The sequence below is a fragment of the Dermacentor variabilis genome, chromosome 8, assembly GCF_050947875.1.
Source record: "Dermacentor variabilis isolate Ectoservices chromosome 8, ASM5094787v1, whole genome shotgun sequence".
Lineage (NCBI taxonomy): Eukaryota > Metazoa > Arthropoda > Arachnida > Ixodida > Ixodidae > Dermacentor > Dermacentor variabilis.
Genome location: NC_134575.1, coordinates 55,974,738 through 56,000,438, shown reverse-complemented (window position 1 = coordinate 56,000,438; position 25,701 = coordinate 55,974,738). Strand labels below are relative to the sequence as shown.

The window sequence follows — 25,701 nt, the reverse complement described above, 5'->3', positions numbered from 1 at the left end:
CATCTTTTGCGGTTGGTCTGCTGCTGGCTCTACCGACGATTTGTTATCGACGTAGGCGACAAAGTCATCTGTTGCGAAATAGGAACGTGCGGCACATTTTAAATAGCTAAGTCAATTGCTCATGTATCAAATTTAGTATATTGGAAAACATGCTAGGTTTAAAATACTCACTTACGACAGCCTGCAGTTTCTCAGGTGTCAGTGCCTTTCTTGGTGGCCCCTGCTTAACCTGCTTGATGAAGCGCCGTCAAGCGGCTCCTGTGAGGCTCCTATTCCTCAAGTTAGGGAAACGCCAGCGGAGCTTTGTGGCTTCCTTGTAAAGCAAGCAGTATTTTGGGCATTACGCCATCCACATCCCCTACGCCTCCTTAAAGACTAATTTGCCAAGATAATGGAAGAATAATGTTCAGACCAAATTAATAGCTTTAATATTTAAAAAATATGCATTGTTCTAAAAACTATCCTATTAAATAAATATCACCGAAAATAAGTATTTAGAAAGTGCTTTACATGAACGGCACCAACTTTGTGTTGATAGTATCATGAGCTTTTTCTTTTCTTGTACAACTAATGTTTAGGCCTATTTATCAAACTTCTATTAAGTGAATAAGGTGCCTATGTGTATGTTGCAGTATTCATAGAGAAATAATTGATAACAGCCTGTATCGCTACATAGTGCTTGCGTAGTCTTTCTGAAAAAAAATAAAGAAATCTGTTATCGTTTTGAAATAACCTAGTGAAAATATTGCATCCCAACCGTTGTGATATCAGTAGTTCATTATGCGCGTGCTCGCACATAATGAACCAAACCAATACTGCGTGAGATGGGTTGGCATACTTTCATTTGACTCGCCTTCGTACATTATAAATGCGAAGATACAGCTTGAAAAAGGGCAAGAAAGTGTCAACGGAAACAAAGTTTACTGCACGTATACATCAAACCTCGTGACAAGATATTTAAATATACGTATAAGTCTCCAATATATCTACGTATCTAAGAAAAAAAGCCGCTGTATATTGTGCGTCAAACGACGCACATAAACATGTTGCCGAACCGCAGATTCATAGACCACAGCCCCCCCCCCCCACTCGCTCCAACTCCCCCTGATGTATCGCGTGCAACGGAAGGCGGCGCACTTCCACCCGGCTTTTCTTTTTTATGCACACAGGTTGAACCACCACCATCGTCGGCTCACCCATGCCACCCTTTACGCTTTCACTCGCACATACTGCATGTGGCAAGCAATCACGATGTTATCGCCCTTGGAATATGTACGGAACATGAGGGCGATGGAGACGGTTGGAACGCGCCTGGAGTGTCCATATAATTGCTATCGCAATTATATAATAAGATCACCAGGCAAATGAAGCGTCCCGTGGCCCATTAATTTCCGCAAAAGAAGTAACAAAATCAAACTTTCACCGTGCGACAATTTGCAACTCCGCAACTATGTCTTTCATTTATTCTCTTTTGGGGCGGGGTGCCCCGGAATGAAATAAGCGCAATAGGAAGCATGTTGGCCACAATAGAATACCTACTTTGGGCCCCTAGTGTGGCTACGGAAGGAATATCGAAGACAACGTGACACACTTGGTCCACACAGAACCATACGTACACTACTGCTTGGTGTCCTACACCGGCGAAACAAAATTTTTCGGAGAGGTTGCGCTCAAGCGAACGCGTTGCAATACATCGAGTCCCTCCATTGATAGCGGTGAGCGACCATGCGTTGTTTCTTTTTCTCGTCTGCTAGCCAGAAAGCGTCCAAAATTCTGCCAGGTGAAAATCCACTCGGCCAGATAAAAGAAAAAGGCCATAGAAAAAGAAAAGATAAAAGTGCATGCGCTCTGGTAGGTTTGGCAGCCCGCGGGTAGCAAGAACGAAAGAAAATGAAGGGACTCAACGTGTGCTCACGAATAAAAATCAAAGTCGAAAAAAGAAATAAGAACATATTTACCATTTCTGGCTTTTGCGTCTTCCCATGGATTCTTTGGCACAGCTGAAAAGAACATGTTCATATTCATTTCTGCGACATGACGGCACAGATGAACCATTACAAAGCTTCGTCTCATCGCACCTCGCTGCGTGCTTGGTCAACTTGTCTGAAAGTGTGTTCATTTGGCTTGTCTTGCTTTATTATCCGATGTAAGACTACAGAAAAGTCTCTGCACCTTTGGCGTCAACTGTTTATAACAACATTAAACCCACAAAGTTCAGGAATTCAATATCTAAAGCACGACTTTGAAATGTGAATGCACCGTTTGCATCAAACATTTATGAGAACTTTATACCCATAACGTTTCAAATTGAAAGCCATGCACTCTGTAGATGCCACGGCCTCCACGATATGTCGCGACGAGCCCGCTCGCCATCAAAACGACTTTGAAACTTTATGCTCGGATGAGGCTCCTTGCGTTACGATACATGAATACAGTGGATAGGAACATTGCGAAGCGCGATTTGCCATTGTTCGTGCTGAAATGTCTTTTGGAGCGTGAAAACAACGTTCTAGAAAAAATGTAGCATGATTTCCGGCGAGTGGCCTGTTTTTGTCGGCGGCGCATGACAGCACGAAGAAATTTATTGGCAGGGGCTGAAGCCCCATAAGCACCCCCCCCCCCCTGGCTACGCCTCTGCTTGTCCATCGTCAACCCTCGCATGAACCTCAGTTCTAGTAAAATACTAAATTCATGTCAGATTTGCACAATGAAAGATGGTAAACATTGTGGGGTTTTATGTGCCAAAACCAGTTTCTGATTATGAGGCACGCCGTAGTGGGGGACTCCGGAAATTTCGACCTCCTGGGGGTTCTTTAACGCGCACTTAAATCTAAGTACACGGGTGTTTTCGCATTTCGCCCCCATCGAAATGCGGCCGCCGTGGCCGGGATTCGATTTCGCGACCTCGTGCTTAGCAGCCGAACACAATTGCCACTAAGCAACTACAGCGGGTTATTGAAAGATGTTCCTCACGCGAGATTCATGCAGTTCTTTAATAGTTGCTATTGGAACCTACAGTTTTAATTAAACTGCAAAACACCTGTTTGGTAAGCCGAAATACAAAAGAAATTGCTCAAATTTTAAATGCCTAAAGCACCATCTGATACCGAAACACACCATATTAGGGGACTCCGTTTTAATTCAGGGCATCTGCTGTTCTTTAATGAGGATATAAATTAAGATGGAATGCATTTACGACATAGATTCAGCAAAACAAAAATTGTGTTAACACTGCACGTTCACGGTATGCTACACAGAACCATCTGTCCCATCTAGTAATGCTAGCATTCACAATATTTGATTGCCTGATTATCAATGGAACAATAAAGAGACGCTTGCTATACCAACACAATTTTAATTACTAAAGGAATCCACAAGCCTGTATTAATTTTGCACAAATGAAGTGTGGAAGATGCAGATACTGCCATTTCGTGAAGAATTAGCCCTTGCAGCAGAGAGTACCTCATGACTTCCTTCGCGCTGCGTCCACAGTGCAAAACAGTCACACCTTCATCTGAGAGATGCTTCATTACAGCGTGCACATTCCTGCGTAATTTTTGCAAGTGAGCTGACAGAAAACTTATAGTGTGTCCATTATAATGTAGCTGGAAGGTTGGATGTCAGCGTGCAGACAGCAGTAGAATGACCCTTCATCACTGACCGCTTCACATGCGCTTGTGACATTGCGCGCGCGCTGGACTGAACCAAACAAACCTACTGCATGCTACAACCACTGCGAATGAAACAGTGGTCGCTATCAACGCCATTATGGATGGTGACTACGCAGTTCTGAGGACATGCAACCCTGTTATGAGCTATCAACACTATTAGCTCATTTTTCAGGCCAACTTTTGCTAATCTCTGTAGTCATATCTTATCTCGCAACTTCATATGTAACATTACAAATGCGGGAATCGTAAAAAATGGACTTGGTTTTTTTACTTGTTACAAAGGGTGAGCAAATCAATGAGCGAAATGCCGCTTGCCATACATTCTGTAACTTATCAATCCCAAAGTACGGGTTATGCAATCATTCTGCTATACATACATGGCTGGTGTCTTCTGCATGAACTGCATCGGAAACCATATTCGGTTGCTGTGGAAGCAGGATTGGTAGCTATGGCGGCATTAGCTGTTGTGAGCCATCTGCTGTAATCAGTGACAGGAACTCACCATTTTGAATAGTATAGGATGTTTTGATATTGCTGACATATACTGAAAAATGCACACGCTCATTGCAGTTCGCTAGGGTATATATATATATATATATATATATATATATATATATATATATATATATATATATATATATATATATATATACATATATATATATATATATAATCGTTTCCTGTAATGAATATATATTTAGGTAAGCACTTCTTTGTCAACAACTTGGATCCTCTGTTGTTTGTTTGCTCTGCAGTTATACCGCAGCCAAACAACGCCAATGCAACAATTCTATTTTTTTCAGCAATGCCGAAAATGATTGCAACGTGCAGTAAGTAAATGCAAAACTACTTCGCTTTTAGAGCAGTGCTATTTTTTTTTTGCTAGGAATAAGAAAAATGTCTATATCCCGCTATGAAGAAGACATTTCTTTTATTCACAGATTTGACGTTGCTTTGTCTGTGGTCATGTTATAGTCTTTCGCATATCAAGCACAATAATCTTCGTTGAGTGGTCATGGGTTTGACTGGCAATTATATCAATGTGAGAATCTCACCATAGAACACTTACTAAACTGGGAATTAGTAAAGAAAGCGGCAACCAGTTCACAATATAGATCAGCGCAATATTTCTATTACGCAAGCGAGGCTCGTAATAAAATAGTACAGAGGTATTATAGCTAATTTGCTTTAAATCAAACATTTTGTCGCCTGCTTTTTCTGCTTCTGTGTGACTGCGTATCCGCAATTACGTCACATGCTATCTCAGCGCATATGTTTATTTATTCATCCACATAATACTGCAAGCTGCCCTTTCAGCAGCCAAGTCAGAGGTGGGTCAAAGCAACAGTACAATTGCTTACAAAAAAGAATATGAAATAAAGGAAGTCAAAATGCGCATGAATCCTCAATGTGAATGCACGATATTGTGCATTACACACATAACTAAGCATAGCGCACATAAACAAAACACAATTTAGATGTATCTCGAGGCAAGATACACCTGGCCTACACAATACAAAGGAATAGAGCTTATACAAAAAATGAGAACAAAAATGATTACATTAGGCTTTACCGCCACTTGCATTGATCTAGAGCATTTGTAGAATACCAAAAGAGATGAAAGCAAAACGAGTAGAAGCAAAATCCGGTCACGCTCAAAAAGAAAAAAAAACACAAGGCTACGTCCGAGATAAATCAGGCACAAGGTTAAGATAAGAGCGCAATTTAAGATAACATCCAGTGTCATGCGCCGAATTGGTGACGATACAGCCGCTATAGAAGCCTATACGTGCAATACGCACGTAGTGTGCTTTCGTAGTTTATTCCTTTGCGCAATATATCGCGCGAAAATATCAAAGCCCCTTTCTTAAAGACAGACGGTTGAACGCGATGGTTCAACGCAAACTGAATCAAAGTCAAAATTCAAAGTCGACGACCACACAACGAACCAAAGAAATGCTGAGTGGCCCGATGCTATGCATATGTGATTTTTTGCTTGTTTAGGATTTTATTTTTGAACGTTGAAGTTGAATGAACATTTCGTTATGTTGCATAGCCTTTAAGTCATGTAGCCATTGCTTACACGCCCACACGGCTACTTTCAGGGACGGCTCCACACGTCCGCAGTATACAGGGTGTCTACCAAGTTGACATTTCCAAATTCACTGAGTTTTCCAGGTTCTCCCCGAGCACCTTTGCTAAATTCCCTGAGTCACGCAGAACCTCGTTTTATGTCAAAATAAGCTGACCCCATGTTGCCCGATGCTGTCAATTTCTAGTAAGCATGCTAAAAAAATAAAAAGATAGCTTAGTCTAGCTTGAATATTAAGAAGCAGCATTTATTTTACTCAAGAAGAAATCAGAAGAAAGGGGTTACTAAAATGCACAGCGAATGAAATACAGTTGAAAAAAACAATCTACCTCATTGAAAATTGAGCTGAACATTATCAAATACGAATAAAAAGAAGATGCATCCAGAAACAATTATTTTCGAATATCCGCTTCAGTCACGAATGATGATTGACTGTCAATACATGTGTGAAACACAGATGCCGCATGAGACTCCGCTTGAGACTCCGCTGAAAGCAAAATAATAATTCTTTGAGCATTTTATGCTGACAGAGTAACTGAATATTTGAATAATGTGAAGCAAGTAATGTTACGTTTCTTCCTAAGAAGGGTAAAATCTCCTGCTCTAATTACAATTCACAAGTATTCTATTCATGCACTACATGCACGAGTGCTCTGTTCTTTGCCACCACTGCACAGAAAAGGCAAAGGATTGGTCCAAATATGTGGAAGGCGTGAATGACGGGGATGGGATCCATTTCGATCAACTGATAACAGGTTCACTGGCATGAAGCCCGATCATTATCACAAGTGAGATTCTTTCTCAGCAGCTGGTTGGTCAGCCTCAACTTTCCTGACGTATTCTAGGCCCGTGCACAACGCCTCAGTGTGGCGTTTCACTGCTTTAAATCGTTTATTTCGGTTTCACTGAGGGACACCTGTATCTCGGTGTCAGCCAGCACTTTGTTTTTTGAGGTCAAGCTTCTTGAAAGAAAGGGAGGCACGCTTCCTTTCTCGTTCATTCATCAGTGCAAAGCCCCACTCTGTTATTGTTCTTCTTCCACCGCGCGTTCGTCCCACGGACCATTTGAAGCATTTGCCCACGTCGCCGATTGCTTTTCAGACACACGAGCGCCGGCAAGGCGCCCCTTGGCGTCCGCCAAACGCGTCTACTACAGCCTCCGCAATGCGCGTGGCCAACGTCATAGTACCCGCCGCGATTTTCTGCGCTCTGTGCTGATGCGGGGGGCGAGGAATAAAGCCCATTAAACTTCCTAAAGTAGCGACACTCCCCTCCTCCGCCTTCACTGCACCTCGTTTCTCCTGTCTTTCACGCTCCCTCCTCGAACGTGGCGCCATCTACACTGCTCAAGCGTAGCAACAGCGCCAACATGCACTCCTCGGCACTCCGTATACGTTTCTTGAGCAAAAATGGCGCTGATGCACAGTGCCAGGGCCTAAGTGATGCTATTGGGCCAATAGCGACGCGGCGTCCGCCTCGGCCAGAGCGCGCGAGAAGGAGGCGGCATACTTCAAAGTGTGCCGCTACTTTACGAAGTTTAAGGGGATTTAGCGAGGAGAACATTAGAGAGTTTTAGCTCAGCGGGTTTACGTTTCGCTCCGCTCGCGGTCTCCGCCGTTGCGCCAGCGGAGCGGTTCGCGAAAAAAGAATTTTAGCCCGGCGGATCACTCACCCGCTCGAGCGGAGAGAGCGGGGCGCTCTGCTTCACCATCTAGTGGTCTGAATAGGAGTTACTGAGAAGTGAATTTGAATTACGCTTGCTTTTATAATGCAAGAAATGTTGAATAAAGATATATTACATGTTCTCAGTACATTATTTGTTAATAATATACTGAGTACTAATGTACGGGTCAGCGCCGCAGTTGCCGTCGTCGATGCAGAACTGCCGGCGTTCATGTTCGCGGCTGCCATCTTGCATTTCCCATACACGCCCGCGCGCGCTTAGGCACGCTCGCGCGCTGCGTATACCCTCCGCTGGGGAGTGCTTTCCAGCGGGCGTAAACGCTGCTCCGTAAAACCGCTGGCCGCCTCAGCGTTGTGCGCATGCGCAGTCGTGTCTCCGCTCGCCCGCTCTGCTCCGCTGGCCGTAAACCCGCTGGGCTAAAACTCTCTATTGAGGCCCCCTAGCAGCCGCCGTAGAGAAAGCTCCTCGACCCTCGACTGACTCCCCCCCGCCCCCTCCGCATCGGGTGCGATAGGAGAGTGCCCGGATCCACGCTGTATCCCACGCCCAAGCATGCGAGATCGAACCGCGTTTGCCGGCTCACGCTCCAACGCTTGCACCATACGGAGTGATACGGTGATGGCGACAGCAGAAGTGCGCCTGGAGTGTCCATTTAATTGCTATCGCAATAAAAGTAGTTATGAGACAGCGTTACAACGCATCATGGTACGCGTCGCAAACACTTCAACCATCTAGATAGATACGAATTTCGGGACTTATAACATGGTGTGTCAGTAGTAAGAGCGGCAATATCAACAGAGTCGAATTCAAGAGGCATCAGCATAATATCATATGGCAGAAAGAGCCGCAAAAAGAAGGTATGGACATTTAAAAAATATATTGGCATAACATCTAAATGTACCCACGTAAATACGTAATACTTAAGTATATATCTGTGTTTCTGTGCCTTACTATATAACATAATATGACGATGGACGCTTAGAAAGTTATCGCTTACTAAGACAGCAGTCAAGCTTTATTCTACGGGTCCATTTCAAACTTTCGTTGAAATGCATAGCATCGTCTGTATTTGCTTTCCCGTGTGTTTATGAATGTGTTTTAAATAACGGTCTCGCCACATTACTAACCTTTCATCCATGCAATACAGAAAAATTAATGAGCGCGTTGCCGAATAATAAGGCTACCGGGCTTCGGGGCTAGACGTTCTTTGTTCGAATCTTGTCGTTAAAATAAGTATAATGTTAGTTTATTGAAACGTGTATATACTTAGATATATCCAAAACATCATCGCGGTGTCGAAGCAGATTGCAAGAATTTTCCTCAAGTGTCCAAGCAATTGCTATCGCAGTACAACAGATTGGCTAGGTGTCGCTCATCTATCTGTAATCTTTGAAGTAAAGCTGCATCGAATTCAATTCTACGCTTGCAGGCATTCACAGTTAATTTATTTGACACACTAGTGAAGATAAATCATACGTCAAATAACACTAATATGACCATAAACTAAAGCAATTTATAAGTCATAATAAAATAGCTTATATTAGTGTCCTCCTAAACGATGTCAAGTCCTTCGTAGAAAGCAATGGTGCCGATCGTGTGTCGTCTGAGTAGTGATCAGATGATCCTGTTTAGTAGCCCAGACAGCTGGTCAAGGACTGGAAAGGCAAAGACCACTGTCGGACACATGCGTAAAACAGTCCCCGTTAGAGAACCTTGGGAAAATATCAAAGTGTGGATATATTCCAAATTGATTCAAAATTGACACCTATGCGCAATAAACAACGCGCATAAAATCATCCAAGTGCCGCCTTTTAGCGTAGATACGTTTCTTAGCGCCGTTTTCTTATTGTCTGCCACTGGGAACTACAGACAATAGGCTACTTTTTCTTTCTGTGAGTGAACGTACAATGTGCGCTCCGTCCGTTAAAATTTCATGTTTGATGTAATCTACGCATGTGTCACTAATTATTTTTCTTACAGTTTTCTTGTCTCGTAGAGCTGATTGGTAGACAGTTACTGCATGTTTGTTTGGATTTTCTACGCTTTGTATCTGAATTGAAATACGAGGCATGGTTTGTTTCTTCCCAAATTTGTGGTGGCCTGCTAATAAAAACGCATTATTAAAATGTAATATTTTGCATCTTTCAGAATGAGAGAGATGGTGGTAAGAGAGTACGTAATGTCTTTACTTTTTCAATGTTCTTTCCCCTCCGCTCTAAAGGTAAACAATTGGAATGCAACGCAACGTCTAGCTTAAGCCAATAAAAAATCATGTCTTCGTGAGCGAGTTGAAGGGGGAAACGTGATGCATGAATCATGTGAACTGTTGTAAGAGCCGCGCCGGAATGTCAACGTTTCATCGACGGCAAGCAGAGATTGAATCACATTTCAACATTTTTATAGTGCATTCATCACTTGTGTTAGCAATTTTTCAGGCGTGGCGTGGCAGTGTGAAGACGAAAAGAGCGTGGGTCAGCACTGGTCTCATTTTATGTCGTTCTCGTATGTAAAGACATTTCCCCGGCAAGGGGGCGATGTACAGCTCCTGAGGGTGGAGTCACTCCGTATGGCCATCTCTGACGTCACACCTTGGGTGACAACAATAGCAGAAGCATAGGACTTGTCTTGAAGAAAACCGCAAAGCTGCATGAGCTTCGCTATTGTTGAACATTCTTAAGCTCTACTATCTCCGGCAAGGGCGCATAAAATATGCTAGAAACACACGTACAGTCAGGATCAATTTGAAGGTGATCGCTCGAGCTGCGACCGAAAATAGGAGCAGCGCCACATTACATCATCACCTTCAGTCAAGAGGGAAACATCAGATAGCTGCCCCTCTCTCTTTTGCTGTTCCCTGAGCAGGTGTCACCACCGTCTGGCAACTCGCAGCTTTTCGTCAACCTTCACGAGATAACCTGCGAATTCATTTCGATTGCCTTATCAGCTATTGCACAGAGATGTTATTGTTAGACAATGTACGCATGAGGCAGGGACGCGCACGCATTATTGCCATGAAACAGTAACGCACAAAAATGTGGCGAGATAGTCTAGGGGGGGGGGGGGGACGATTGCGGCCTGTACGAGCGTAAAAGGGGAAGAAGACAGCGCAATTTTTATCTTCGCAGTTCCGACATCCGCCGCTATGCTGCTTGGAAGGCCCGCCGGTCGCAGCTCGAGCGATCACCTTCAAGTTGATCGCGACTGTACCCGATGCGTAAAAGAAGTAATTGGTTAACGCGAGAGCATTAAGGAAACTGTGTCGCAGAAAAGCCGGTGTCGGACATCGCATCGGCGAAAAGGTTTTCGAACCACGTATACCCAGGCCTTCCATATGATGCAAGAAATTGACTGAACTAATTGAATTTCTCAAGCTAAATTACACAGAAAAATCGTTACCTACGACTTGCGCACCACCTACATACATGGTAGCTCTTGGTTTGTAATTTGACTGTTCGAGAAAACACAATTCTGTTATGCGAAAACTCAAAGCAACGCCCTCACGCACAAACAATCATAAACGCGCCGCAGCGTTCTCAGACCAGTCGCGGCGTCCGCCATTTGGCCAGGGAGCGGCATGCCCGGTTCCTTCCATTAACTCCAGCTGGCGCTCGCCTCCGCCGAATCGCGGCCCACCGCAAGATGCCGTGGTTCCACCACAAATCTCGCCTTCGTGGATACGGTCCGCGGTAAACATAACGGTTGCATACGCATAAGCGTGAGAAGCAGTCAGGAATCATTTAATGCTTTCGCGTTCCACTCTTAAAGGCGAAGCTTTAGCGTTCTCCAAATTTTTACAAAGGAAATTGTCTTTTATTAACAATAATAATATTTGGGGTTTTACGTGCCAAAACCACTTTCTGATTATGAGGCACGCCGTAGTGGAGGACTCCGGAAATTTTCACCACCTGGGGTTCTTTAACGTTCACCTAAATCTAAGCACACCGGTGTTTTCGCATTTCGCCCCAATCGAAATGCGGCCGCCGTGGCCGGGATTCGATCCTGCGACCTCGGGCTCAGCAGCCCAACACCATAGCCACTGAGCAACCACGGCGGGTAAAATTGTGTTTTAAAAGGCAGTGTATATAATAGTAGAAGCTATGACATCCAATTAATGCAGAAAATTTGGCCAGTGTGAACAATGCAGTACAAAGGATAAGAACATCCAAAAAAATATATTTTCGACAGGACCAGGAACCGCGTTATATGACTATGATTGCTTAGAAATATTGAAAAGTCACTGGCATACCTGCACAGTTTTGGCGCACATTTTAAAGTAAGAGATGCGGGCATGGGCCTCGAAATGCCAACGTCCTTCGTTCACCCAGATCAAGTGGGTTGACCAGTAGGAGCCAGCGCTAAACTCATTTCCCGAATTCAGGGTTGGATTGACCGAGACAACAAGCGGAAACACGGAGGTGAGCGAGGAGGCACCGCTGTACCACTCTACGAGCAAATGCATTTTGTGATCCTTGTTGGCTGCTCATTGTGCTTTCTATGTGATTCTCGGCATAGAGGTCCTCGCCCATCTGTGCTGCTGTATGAGCAATGTCTTGCTAGTCATTGTGGCAGATAGACGAATTCTGAATGACTCGGGCGGTATATAGCCCCACAGGTTGGTTCCGCGGACAGCTGCTCACAGCAAGTGGCATACCTTCAGCCAACATTTCGCCAAACGTTTTAACTGAAGCTATGTCAGTACCATTACTAATTGACGAAAATATATAAATGTACCCTTGTGTGAGCCTGCCTCATGTTCTACAGCTTTGCAGGTCACTCACCTTCACCGACTGAAATTGCTCCTCAATATAATGTTACCCACGAAATGGAAAGTAAATATTGCGAAGGCCTTTGCCGCGCACTTGCACAGCTATGTGGATATGTAGAAGTACCTGACGTTGCGTCCATTAAGCGGCTTCTAGAACTTCATCCAACGTATTCACAAACGCTAATTGAACACTGCGGCGCCTCCTGACCGAAGACGACACTAAACTTCTCAAGGATATCTGGGCAATGTGAATAAAACGCAGTGACCATTTCTGTCGAGCGGTGGCACTGCCATCAAGATTATCTAGTTTAGCAACAGTGTTGAGCGCATGAGCGTTCTAAACATAGGCCTAGTCACGGACCAACCAAAGGCATGCCTATGAGAAGAAGCTGTGAAGTGCCTGTAGATTTTCGAAGGCTAGAAGTGGTTTTATGCCACATAACGACATCGTGGTTCTGTCAGGCCAAACCCTACAGAATCACCGAGTACCTAGTGGGGGTTTCGCGACGCGCACGAATTTTCTATACCTTCGACCTGACCATCCATTGTTTTCTGCATTGAAGCACGAAGCACCTCATTGCTGAATGCCCCCACGAGCACGGAGACAAAAGGAAACAGTTAAAAAATTAGTACCACCAGGTTGCTTGATTGGACGCGTCCCTGCAGAAGGCGTAATTTTTACGCGTCCGAAGATAAAAAGCTAGGAGTCAACATGAGGTCCCGTCCACGGTTGATGTGATTGCCAATGCGGGAACGGGTGTCCTGTTATTCGGGAGAATGTGACACACCCTGAGCAATCTGTGTAGAGCTAGCTTCAGCGCTGGACAGCAGTGATGTCAAACTGGCTATTCTGCTGTTGTCTGCCTTCGATGCATAACACTCCACGCTCATAATCTGAGTTCTGACAAATATACTCACTCACACTGTCGGCCTCATTTCGGCCGATACATGGCGGGAGCTGTAATATTCGAGCCAGATAAAGGGATCCGTATCAGATATATACCCACTATAAAATTGTGCGATGACGCGTCGCCAGAGCATCGGTACGATAGCGGCGGCGGATTGCGGTGTGTGCTCCCCAATCCGAAACGCACAACCGCCTCCATCCGGCACTAAGTGTTCTGCATGTGGTTGTCTGTTGTAGAAATAAGGCAGCAGCTGCGCTCGAAGATTGTATTACCTAGAAGCGTAATTGCTGGACAATTTTGTATGGATTTCGCTTTGAGAAAGAGATTATGCTCGAAATGGGCGTGCCATTCGTTCTTGTTAATAATTGAACTATTTGTTTAAATAAACACAATTTCCAATTCATTTCCGTGATTAGGAGTAAGGAGGCAAATGCTCGCTTGCTCGCTCAGTCACACAGGCACGCCTGCTCCCACGCGCACACACTAACACGCGTATGCTCGCGCACGCATACACGCACTCATGCGCCTGCATATTCAAATACGGAGACACAAACGAGCGTGCCTATGCAAAAGTACACGCGCACGCACGCTCAAGGCGTGCACACGTATACAGACTCCCTCTTCTTCCATGCTGCCTCAGAAAAATACGCGCGTGCAAGCAGACTGAATGATACTCGCTTTGCAGTTACCGTTCCAACGCCAGCTCTCATAAATCGCTTTACGGTATAAATTTAGCGCTTCTTCAAGTTAATATGCCCTCTGCAGAGAGAGCGTAATACTATTTGCTCCTTTCTTGTGACATACCCGCCCATTCCTAAGGAAAACACGGCTTTAACACACCACGAATATTCTGACTAAGGGCCACAAATGGATATGTTTTTAGAAAGACTACCCTCTCAGTGCAGTCAATTGAAACTTATTGATAACAAGCCGATATATTGAAATAAAATTCTCTAAAATTTTGGCCATTTAGTTACGCATGCGCATTGATTGCCCTAAAGTTCCATAGGATGATGAAGGTACGTGTCCAGAATTTCTGAGAACGTACAAGCTAGAAAGCAGGATATTTTTTTTATTTTGTACAGACATGTACATGCTTGTTGTTATCTTGTTTGAATAATAAAATTTAATAAGAACGTCGATATATTGACAAATAAGCAACCGATCGCTACGTTTTACGAAGTAAAAATAGAAAAAAAATGTAATATGGGAAGAGCCCTCCTGAAACTACAAACTAAATCTTTTCTTTCGTGCTTCGTCCACCTGGTGGGAGACCCGCTGCCAACATGACACGGACCTTTATATGTGAGCGATTAAACTTCTCGGCCACGGCTTCCAACGTGTTCGCGAGTGATAATCCCGGGCTTTTATAGATAACACGCGAATTTGGACGACTGTGTTTCAAGAATGGCTTTTAGGAACAGTGTTATGCCATACGTAGAGAGTAAAAGGTAGATATGAATCGTAAGCTGAGTAGCCGTAGTTTTATGACAGCTACAGTTTATGTCTCGAAAATTAAGTGCAAATTTTCGTGGTTTCCATAGGCTTCCATTGCTGAATCTTTAACTGCTCCAGGAACAAAATTCAAGATTTCTACAGAGTGGTCAGTGCATTTGACTCGTGGGGATTGTGTTCTAGAACACGTCACCTACTTTTTCCAATAATTGACCCGCAGCTTTAATTATTCGCTAAAAATCCGCTCGTTCTATTGAAACCGGCTACCTTGGCGCCGAGGCCGCTTGGGACGCTACTCGGTACTTGCCCACAAAAGCTGGATATGATTGGCGCCAAGAATACCCAGAGCAGCCCACTATTTGTACGTGGCTTGCTATTGTGTTCAAAGGAAGAAAGCCAATGCAATGTTAGCGCCTAGCAGTGGCAGTTGTTAGGAATACCATCGCACCATTTCCGTACGGAGAATAGAGGCAAACCATGTCAGGATCACACTGTACAGTAGCCGCTCGGTTGGGAAGATCGTGGACTAACGCAAGTGAGCTGTTGCTTGCATTTCTAGACTGCAGTGTAATTGGCTTATAGAAATCGCCGTGGTTCTTTAAAAGCTACGGTGTTGGACTGCTAAACCCGAGGTCGCGGGATTGAATCCCGGCCACGGCGGCTGTGAAGAGGGCGAAATGCGAGAACAGCCACGTGCTTAGATATAGACGCACGGTAAAGAAACCCGGGTGGTCCGGATTCCACCACTTCGGCTTCCTCATAATGTTGTCGTGGGTATGGCACGTAAAACCCAAAAATTTATTTTTTCATTGACTTAGGGTTTTATTATCGGCAAAGCTATGAAAACACGGAAAGATGGAAGTTTATGTGTGCAACGTCATTTTTTCTGTCGCAACACCGGCAAGTATCAAGCAATTGCGCGTGTCGTATTAATACCTCCTGTTTTACACGAAGACCCTCACAAGTAACTAGTGAAACCACCTTCAGCGTTCTATTAGTTCGACAACCAACGGTGTACTTTCCTGTAACAGTGTTTTGTTTTTGGTTGATGGTAATGACGCTTAAATTTCTTTCCTTCTTTATGAATAATGTGCACCTGTTCTTGTGGCGCACGTTCGCTACACTTATAATGTATGTACGCATCTTCCATACGGCTGCATGTTTTTAAATTTTTTGCAATATTCTATTGTGTTTTAAACTATAGTAACAGCTAATATTTTTCGACTTTTGAAATGCTTTAAAAAATAAGCACACTCTCCTCTAAAACGCCTCAGCATTTGCAGGCACTTGAAACATAATATATATATATATATATATATATATATATATATATATATTTGTTACATATATATCGAGACATAAATATGTTAAGAGTTGCATTGTCGATCTTTGACTTCGTGGTTTCCAAATCTGCACGTAATGCATTGCTATGAAGGAAGCGTAACTTCAACAGTGCCTAATAAAACACACACAGCTGTGGTTTACCTTTAAATGCCTTGGTTTTTGTTCCAGAGAAGGCTGGGTTGACTTTCGAGCTACTGAGGTGAAGGGGTTTACGAGTGTCGATCTGAAGACCATAGTAGGAAGTAAGAAATCCTAATCTTCGTGCGAATATTCAGCATAATTTTCATGCATATTTTTTAGTATACAATTTTCGTGTGCGTTCTGCTGCTCCCAGGGACTGCCAAAAGACTGTTAGAATGATATACCTAGAACATGGTTCAAAAGTGTCCTCTGTTCACGCCGTGTTCTGACGGAATTATTGAAAATGCAAAAGGCTTGAGCCATTATTGTGCCAGAACTCATGTCTTCTGAGTAAAAATTTCGACAGAGACAATGCTGCATTGAGAGAAAGCTTGAGGGTCCAACTATGAGTTTTTGCGTACGGTCATTGCCAGCCACGACGCTTAGATTTACGAATTAGCCATCGAGCTCAAATCGCAAGGGAAGGAGTGCGAAAATGAAGTAGAGAAAAGGTTAAACATTTTGCGGGAGAACGAAACAGTTGTGCAAGTGATGCAGATCTTGTTGTGAAATCGTCCCTCACGAAATCGTACCTGTAAATGAAGCTTTTGTTCAGGCTTGAAACATTCAGGTGCGGAAGCATCAGAAAGATTGTGTGCACCTCGTGGGACCAAATTCATCGAATGAGGGCTGCTGGATTCTACATCATTTTACTGACGCTGTGTACTTTACTTGATTTTGCATGAATTTTTCGCACGCAATTTCATGACGGTTCTGCAGCGAATTACTTCCGGCGCTACCTTAATTTAGTCAGAATCACTTTTTTTCTTCCCAACTGGCGCTCTCGGTTCGTCACATTAGTTTTGTGGCTAATATTGAAAAGGAAACGACATTACTGCTGAAGCGCTTCTCAAAATAGAACTTCCAAGGACGTTTTAAGCAATGTAAGATGAAATGGAACCTGGGGAATGTTTATGACAGCAAATATATTTATGCTGACCACATTGGTGGCAGAAAGCTCGTGATAGAATTTTCTATGCGTACTGCTCGGAATTGGCGATCAACATAATAAAGTTTTGAGATGACATGTGGCGAAAACGGTTACACATTGCTTTCTCCTGCAAAATTTGCTTCGATGCGCATCACTTCTTTATATTAGAATGTGGTGCAATTGTTTGTTTGGTCAAAATATTATTATTTTAGCAAATCTATGCCACTCGTAAAATTGTGAAAGTTCGTACCGCTTATGTCTTGTCCTGGTTAGAACGTGCATTGAGAGTGTTCACGCTTATTTATTTATGTTTGCCGAACCCCGTGCTGATACCAAAATATAGCAATTCATGGCGAGCCCACAACAATTACAATTACACTGAATTACACCAATTACACTGAAGCACAGAGTTGAAGATAAGCTAGAAGTTCTTGCGCATATGCCGAGGAACTCCATTAGGGCATTGTAACTAATACACAAAGAGTACAATAAGCCAAGCAGAAAAAAAACAATTAGTTGCAATGAATGTATAGAAACTTGCCCAACTCACAGTAACTCTATAAGGACTCCCACTATAGTATAATTGTCAGGCTGCTTGGGAGCAGGAAGATGAGTTTTTTGTCATCGTTCAATACATTTGATACATGCCGCTATAAACAACATTCACATGCAGCAGCAAAACCGTTTGTCAGAGAGTGGCAGAAAACCTGAATCTTCTTTGTAGAAATCAGAGAGCCAGTAAAATCGCAGTAAAAACTGTAATTTTATCTGTTAACCACTGGTTTTTCGCGAAAACTGTTTTGTTTGGCACATGTTACTATGAAGACAATGACTCAAAGCAGAACAAACTTTGGCGCACATCCTTAGCATATGGCAGTGAAACGTGTGCAGAATATTTCTCATAGGAGAATTAAAGAACCTTGCATGCTCACCATACGGTGTCGCGTGTGTTGTTTTAAAATAGCGTTTTAGACAAATACAGATTACTGGAGACCTGCTGCCCTATCAAGTAGTAAATATTATACGTGCTGAAACTACCCAATTCATGCAGATGGTGTTAGTCTGTACAAATTGAAGATTCTTGTGGACTCTAACAAATATTTTATTCCATTTTATTGGTAGTTCAGCCAACGGAAAATGCACCAGAAGAGTTTCCTCACTCCTACGTTGTGGGGAAGGTTGCTAAGGATTGTCTGCTTGTCACATATGGTCACTCAAGTGATGGTAAGAGTTTTGCGTATCGTACAAGCACAGTCGTAGTGAATCTTTGGCGGGCCAGAAATCACGCAGAAGATGTATTATCTCGTGGAACGGCCTCCATCTTAGTGTGTTTTGGACGGCGGTACCCATATGTTGCTACTGCGTTTGCCGTAACGTCTTTTCCGCGTGGAACATTATTGTGCTCTTGGCGGGAACTCAAATTGCAATAACAAGAGATTTGGAGAGAGTGGTTGCCATCATCAGACACGCATTTATTGAGGCCACAAGTTCCACTCCCCCGTGTCCTTCCTGCAGTACGCTAGTGAAGCAGGGAGGTTCCCACCCACGAGGCAGATAGGCTCTAGCCAAACGTGGGCTCCAATAGACTGCCTTTCCACAACGGCAACAAACACTGAGTAGAGCGGATTTGACGGAAAAACAGAACTACGCAGAGCACACGAATAATTCCTAAACTGTAGCTCACCTGCCAACGGTTGCTCCTATGTGCTGGGATGATGTCCTATTAACAGTTGTGCATCGTACTCGACAGCGATGAACAGAGAGCTGATCGTAGGCTTTCACAGGCCTGGTAGCTCGTGCAATCTTTCAGGCCTTCAGATAATATTAGTTGTGGAAACATGTATTCGTGATTCTTGAAAGAACTAGAAGCTTCTGATTACCAACACAGTATTTGCTTCACGACAATCACATTCATTTGGCGGTGGCTCACGAATATTTACACTGGGGACGGTGTCGGTGAGATACTCCGCCGCACATTTTTGGAAGACGGCGTACGATACCACCGGACACCAGAGGTTGAATTCACAAAGCTTTGTGTTTCAAGTGCTCGTCGCCATCGGCTCGACGTTTTTTCTAATATGTAGGCATTTTTCTAATAAGTAGCATCATTATCCAACCTTTAGGCTACTTTCGTGGCCAACCCCGTTTATTTGAGGATGTAGGTCACGCAATTGATGAAATCTCTGTATGGCTGTGTAGATACCTCTAATAATACCTAGGTAAAGTGGTGCAAAGTTGTACCTAACGAAACGCACAGTTTCAGACCAACAACAAATGGTGCGCCATAACTCAAGAAAATTTACGATATTTTTAAGCGATCAGCCACTTTATAGGACAAACAGAATAGGAATTTTCTTCAAGGTGACTGGCACCCATTAGCAGTTGTGTGCTTGTCGTGCATTGCAAATGACAGCCGCAACATATCTTTGTTCACGCTGTGCCCCTGTCTAGCCCCCTATATTGTGATACTGCAAGTCGCAACTGTCATTCCGAACATTTGTTATTGTCAGCAATATCCTTCACACATTTCATGGGGTTGCGTTTTGTTTTATGAAACGCGAGCACAAACCACTTAGCTGCGAACCCGTGAACCATATTCTATGAGGCCACAGCGCAAGTGTTCTAAGAGTGTTAACCAGTAAAGGCGCACTCAATGAGAACGAATATTTTTGTAAAAATTGTCAACTACATTTGCAAGAACAATTCATAAAAAATGACAATGTTGTCGAAAACAATGACAGAATGTTTTTGTAGAAAGCTCTGTGAAACTTTTTGATAATGTCCTCCTTTGTAAAATATGGCTCTTTCATGAAGTCGCATTCATACTGACATTTTTACATATCTAAAGCTACAAGAAGATCCATTATACCGTGAGATCGCTGGGAGAGGCCTTCGTCTTCCAGTGGACATAAAAAGGCTGCTGCTGCTGCTGATGATGATGACACTAGAAAGTCTAATATACTGAGCTTTGTAAATGCTTTTTAATGCACAAACAATCTGGTAGTGTTGTGATATATGTTACTCATACTTTGGAAAGCATGGGCTTAGCATTGGCATAAAGTCGAGGTGCGTTTCAAAAGAAAGGACTTTGTTTCTCTATAAAAACAGAGAAATTGCTTCGGCGTATGATTTTATATGTGTAGCAGTCTTATCGCTGCCAAAATGCCCTGTTTAACTACTTCAATAGTTTCTCACCGGCAGCGGCTTTTGTTACGTGCCGAATGTCCGTGTAGCAACGTACCAGCAACAAAAATATTTTTCTGTAATATAGCTTCATGCCTGTGTGATTTGTTCCTCGTTGTATATTGCAACTTTTGAAAGGGCAAAATTTGTTCAAAAGGAAACCGTTATTTATAAGCGATAGGAATTCCACGCTTCATACCACTTTTTATGGAGGCTATAGCTCTATGTCTTGCTACTTGGCTTGGCTGCATGGATTTATTTTTGATATGTCCCGGATTTTGCCGCCAATATAAGCAGTTTCAATAAAGTGCAAATGTAGAAGACCACACATGTCTAATAATAAAATCAACGACTTCGATTGGTTTTTCGTGTAGATAGACCATAAAACATGTCCGCGGTTTATTTCGTAGACCTGTGTCCTTCTCTCAGCGGCCATTGAAGTTTCTTATCTTTTTGAGAATCGTTTACTGTTGCTTTCAGGACAGCAAAAGTGTCTGCTTTGGGGATTATCCGGAAGCGAGGTTAGCACTAACACTGAGTGCTATAATGCCCTCAAATCGCTTTGCCCTGATAACATGTACGATATGACGGAAACTGACGGTCCGTGCCAGCAATACGATCGTGACGAAAACAGCCGTAAGAATCAAACACAGGTGGATGAAGGAACACATTAGCACCTTGCCCGACAAATTGTTCGAAATAAAACAACCTTATCAAATGTAAGGACTTTCAAGAGTATACATAATTCTTTTAGCGACATATGGACAGATGCCTTGAACACTGCGTCACGGCACATCTTTCTTAGATTATTTTTCTTTCTATTTATTTTATTACAATTTATTCTTTTCGCATCGCGAGCTGTGCTTTCCGAGGCATGTGGTCTTATTCTTTCCGCAGCAGCCCATTTACAACCAGAATAGAAAGACAAACGTACTTTCTGCAACGACATCTGTAAGGGCGTTGCTATCGCGAACTGAGAGTGTACTGGCCTATAGAGCATGCGTGCAGCTGGGCTGCGCATGGCATGTGCGCACACTACCGGCACAGCTCGCTTGAGAAACTCTGTTGTTCCGATCAAGTTTGCGGGGCGTCGCTTCCGCGGTGTACAAGGCACGAGCCGCACTTTCCTTAACGGCCTCACGAGAACGCGGCGGGTGCAGATTGCGCGATGTGATACCAAACTGTGCAGGCGCACGCTCGCGTAAAAAAAATCGCTACAACACGACAATGGGCCTGTAGCCTTCCTGTCAGTGGCGAGAAATTGGAGTGGGGCTCTCTCGCGAGTGGCGTCCCGGCCCGGACACCGCTCGCTCCGGCTCGCTCGGCTGCCACGCGCGCTCGTTCCTTTCGTGTATTGAGCCGTACTTATTGATTGATATGTTCGCTTCTTTCTGTTGCCATGCCATATCCACAGTTCCTTCTTCAATAAAGCTTGAGTAGGCAAAATTTTGTTGCTTGTATATCGCAAGCTATGTAGCGTTCAAGAAGTCTACAGGTTCTACAATGCATATATGCGCCTCGTCTCTCCATAAATTTTGCGTAAAAAATGTCTGCAAATTCAACAGACGAAATTGTCTATGAAGCTTTGCTAAACAATTAACAATCCCGTAGTATTTAGCTATGAGAGGCATAGCATTTTACATGGAAGAAAAATCCTTGTATTTCGTGTAAACATGCTATCCGTGTTAGAAAAACACTTCAGAGCAAAGCTGCCATATTGATTCTTAATATTCTGATCGGTTGTTGCGCGAATGCGAGCTTTCAGTTTCTCTTTCTTTCTTCTCCTGCACTCCCGGTTCCGCCACTGCCACAGGTGGATCGATGGATGCTTTGAGCGTCACGTTTGGAAGAGGGCAGTGGTTTGCGCCACCAAACTATTGCCATTATTTAGCCTATTGTCCTACCTATCATGAAAAAAAAACGCGTATTCCGATCGCCAAACTTTCTCAACTACTATTGGGAACCTTATCTTTGTACGCCTCCGTTGTTTGCCGTCTCCCTACTTTTCTTCCCCCAAACTTCCAATCGGCTCGCACTAATCTTTACTGCCGAAATGTTTTACTTTCCCTAGTTCTCGGTGAACCCAAGTGTTTCTACTAAGCGAAGGAGCTTAAATCGACCGCTGAGCAGATATCTAGCGTCAACGTGAGCTCTATCTCGTGATGTTTCAAGGCTGCTTCCTCGGCTTTCCTACTCCGGCTTCCGCTCCACTTCTCGTCCCCACTTTCCTCTTTGCGCTCCCTTTTTTCTCGCCGTATTTCATCCGTCACTACTTTCTCCGTTCGTTCTTTCATCGTTAGCTGTGCTCGTTCGCTCGGTTACGCCGAGTGAGGACGAGTCACGCCGACGATCAGCGCAAGAACGGATGTCTTAGAGCTGCGTTCTAAATTGTTTCAAATTTGGTGATATTTGGTGATGCTTAAATCCCTGTGACACTACATCGATGGCTGAATACATGCAAATCTATGATAGCAGACGAGATTACCTTTTGAACTTGAGGGAAGAGCTCTTAGCGGGTTTGAAGGACAAGAAGGTCTTACACCTGCATAGAATAAAGATAAAGTCGGGTAAGAAATTCCAACAGTACATCTGATACTTACTTTTTGTACAAGTGAACTGCCTAACATAATCGAGGATGGGTATGTAAAGACTCGACTAAGGCTGTACATCCCATACCCACACCGACGCTTCAAATGCCGATGGTATGACCACGTTTCACAAAGCTGCCGAGGCTGACAGATCCATGTAGGTGGCAGTTGCTTTACCTGGTTTGTTGGACGAGATTTTCGCCCACTAATAAAATAGTTTGGGTCAGTAATAACAGCGTAACGTACACTGTGAATAACGCTTGTAGAGAGGTCTATAGACTGTCTGTGGAGTGCGCGAGTGTCAGAAGCAATCAAGGCAGAAAGCTGGGCTAGTTGGCTAGCGCTCGTCCTGTCGTCTTCTATGTCTGTGTCCCTTTTTTGCGCTAGTTTTTTATTAATGTCAGAAGCAGTTCTAGATGCTGGGTAATAAATATTTGTTTCACGTAGCGTACTCTTGGCTGGCGACGTTGAATCAAACCCAGGCCCCGAAAAGGTGCTAGAACAACTGAAGAAACTGTCTGATGGACAGTCACATTTAGTCGCCAAGGTCCAAGGACTTAGAAATCAAGTTACTACTACGGTACAAGCTATTTCTGATCTGAGTAACAGGTTATCCGCCCTGGAAACTAATTATCAAGATGTTGTAACCCTACGCACCGACATAAACACCATTTGCGCTAACACCACCCAAACAAGTAAAGAAATCCGAGGTATAGAAGCCCGTTTGGATGATGCCGAAAATCGCTCACGACGTAACAATTTAATTTTTTACAACATTAAAGATGAGAATGCATCCGAAACATACCCCGAATCTGAAGAAACAGTCCTCCGCCTGTGCCGTGATCACTTAAACTTATCCATTGACCCCAAAGAAATTGAAAGGGCTCACCGTCTCGGGCGCCATTCTGCTAATCGCATGCGACCCATGATAGTCAAATTTACATTTTATAAAACCAAGGAGCTGTTTCTTTCAAATGGCCGTAAGTTAAAGGGTACCAATTACAGCATAGGCGAGGACTTTTCACGCCCTGTCCGAGAAGCGCGAAAGCACCTTGTAAAGTTTGCCAAAGCTACTAACACTAAATTTTTCTTGCGCTATAAAACCTTGTGTATCGGTACTAAACGTTATGCATTCGACGAGTCATCACAATCTGTACATGAAATCTCATAGCATACGACTTATCGCCGCACTACTAATCTTCCTTGTAAAAGCCTTCGCGGTAAACTGCCAAATCTTTCTTTTTCTATTATCTTTACCAACATACGTAGGTTCCTCCCAAAGCGTGAACACATCTGTAATCTTGTTTCTTCATCTGCCAGCAATATACTCGTACTAACAGAACCGTGGCTAACAGACGACGTCACCAATCCGGAAGTTTTGGCTGATTTGCCGCAATTTAACGTTTTTCGCAAGGACCGCAAGAGCTCACGAGGAGGAGGTGTTCTTATTGCCACTAACCAGCTGTTGCCTTGTTCTGTTATTAACATCCAATCGGAGCTTGAAATACTATGGGTAATCTGTCGTTCTATACCACAAATCGCCATACTAGGCATCTGCTACAGACCCCCCTCCAGTAATGCAATCTTTTCTTCGCAGTTAAACGATAGTCTGAATCAAATAACTGGCAAATATCCCAACGCGCGCATTATTCTTTTTGGTGATTTTATTTACCCCTCCATTGACTGGCTGAACCTAACACCAACAGGCAACACCGAAATAACTAACTTCGTTGACGTTTGTTTGAATTTCAATCTCACCCAGTTAGTAACTGAACCCACACGAGTCACACATGAATCCTCCAACATCTTGGATCTTATTCTAACTAGTCACCCAGAAAGTTTATCATCGCTTACTTACCTCCGCGAAATAAGTGACCACAAAGTTTTACACGCTACTTTCACCGTCACCCCTGAATCGCGTCAAACTTTCCACAATACAATTCGCCTCTATGACAGAGGGAATTACGAAGAAATTAATAATCACCTGACGGCGTTTTTTCCAAACTTTGAGACGGGTTTCGATGATCGATCCCTGGAGGATAATTGGCTCACTTTCAAAACTAAAATTGCCGAACTCACCGCGAAGTTTATTCCCACCATCACATTTCGTGCAAGTCACAACAAACCATGGTTTTCAAAGCTCTTGAAGACACTCGAGAACAAAAAAAAAGAGACTTTTCCGTGCAGCAAAACGCAACCCAAGCGCATGCGCCTGGGAGAAATATTACACAGCCGAATCAACATACCTGCAATCTATCCGTAACGCAAAACGCGATTTTTTCCAAACTGACCTCCCCAAGATCCTAATGAATAACCCGAGGAAGTTCTGGAAAGTACTAAATCCGCAACAGGCTCCGATCATCACACTAGCTAACCCACTTGGCGAGATGACAAGTGACATTGACTGTGCAAATATTTTTAACACCGCTTTCTCATCCGTCTTCACACACGAAACCGATATGCCACTTTCTACCGCAACTACCAACCTAAGTTTGCCTATGCCTTCAATCACGTTTTCAGCGCACGGCATTATATGTATTATAGAAAATATCAAGATGTCATCTTCAGCGGGTGCTGATGAAATCACCCCCAAGTTCCTCAAAAATACTGGCCATGCTTCCGCACCGTATCTATCAAAACTTTTTGCACAATCACTTTCCACAGGTAGCATTCCCAGCGATTGGAAGGTGGGGAAGGTTGTTCCGGTCTTCAAATCAGGTAACAAAGAATCACCCCTTAACTACCGCCCCATCTCTTTAACAAGCGTGCCGTGCAAAATCATGGAACATGTCATTTATTCCCACATAATGAATTTTCTTGACTCTATTAATTTTTTTCATCCTGCTCAACATGGCTTCCGTAAAAACCTATCCTGTGATACACAATTGGCTATTGTCATC

At 43.6% G+C, this 25,701-nt stretch overlaps 1 protein-coding gene across 7 annotated transcripts in view; it reads left to right on the top strand.

The window, feature by feature from the left end:
- LOC142591036 (uncharacterized) overlaps nt 1–20,940 on the top strand; it is a 256,522-nt gene extending 235,582 nt beyond the window's left edge. For 4 of the 7 annotated variants that reach the window (XM_075703412.1, XM_075703417.1, XM_075703414.1 and 1 more), the window contains 3 exons: nt 16,088–16,161; nt 18,153–18,254; nt 20,694–20,940. In XM_075703412.1, the coding sequence (XP_075559527.1) occupies nt 16,088–16,161; nt 18,153–18,254; nt 20,694–20,887 (370 nt within the window). In that variant the 3' untranslated portion in view covers nt 20,888–20,940. Of the gene's footprint in view, nt 1–4,426; nt 4,502–16,087; nt 16,162–18,152; nt 18,255–20,693 lie in introns of all 7 variants that reach the window. The other 3 variants (XM_075703416.1, XM_075703410.1, XM_075703411.1) reach the window with 2 other exon arrangements.
- The last annotated feature ends 4,761 nt before the right edge of the window (nt 20,941–25,701 follow it).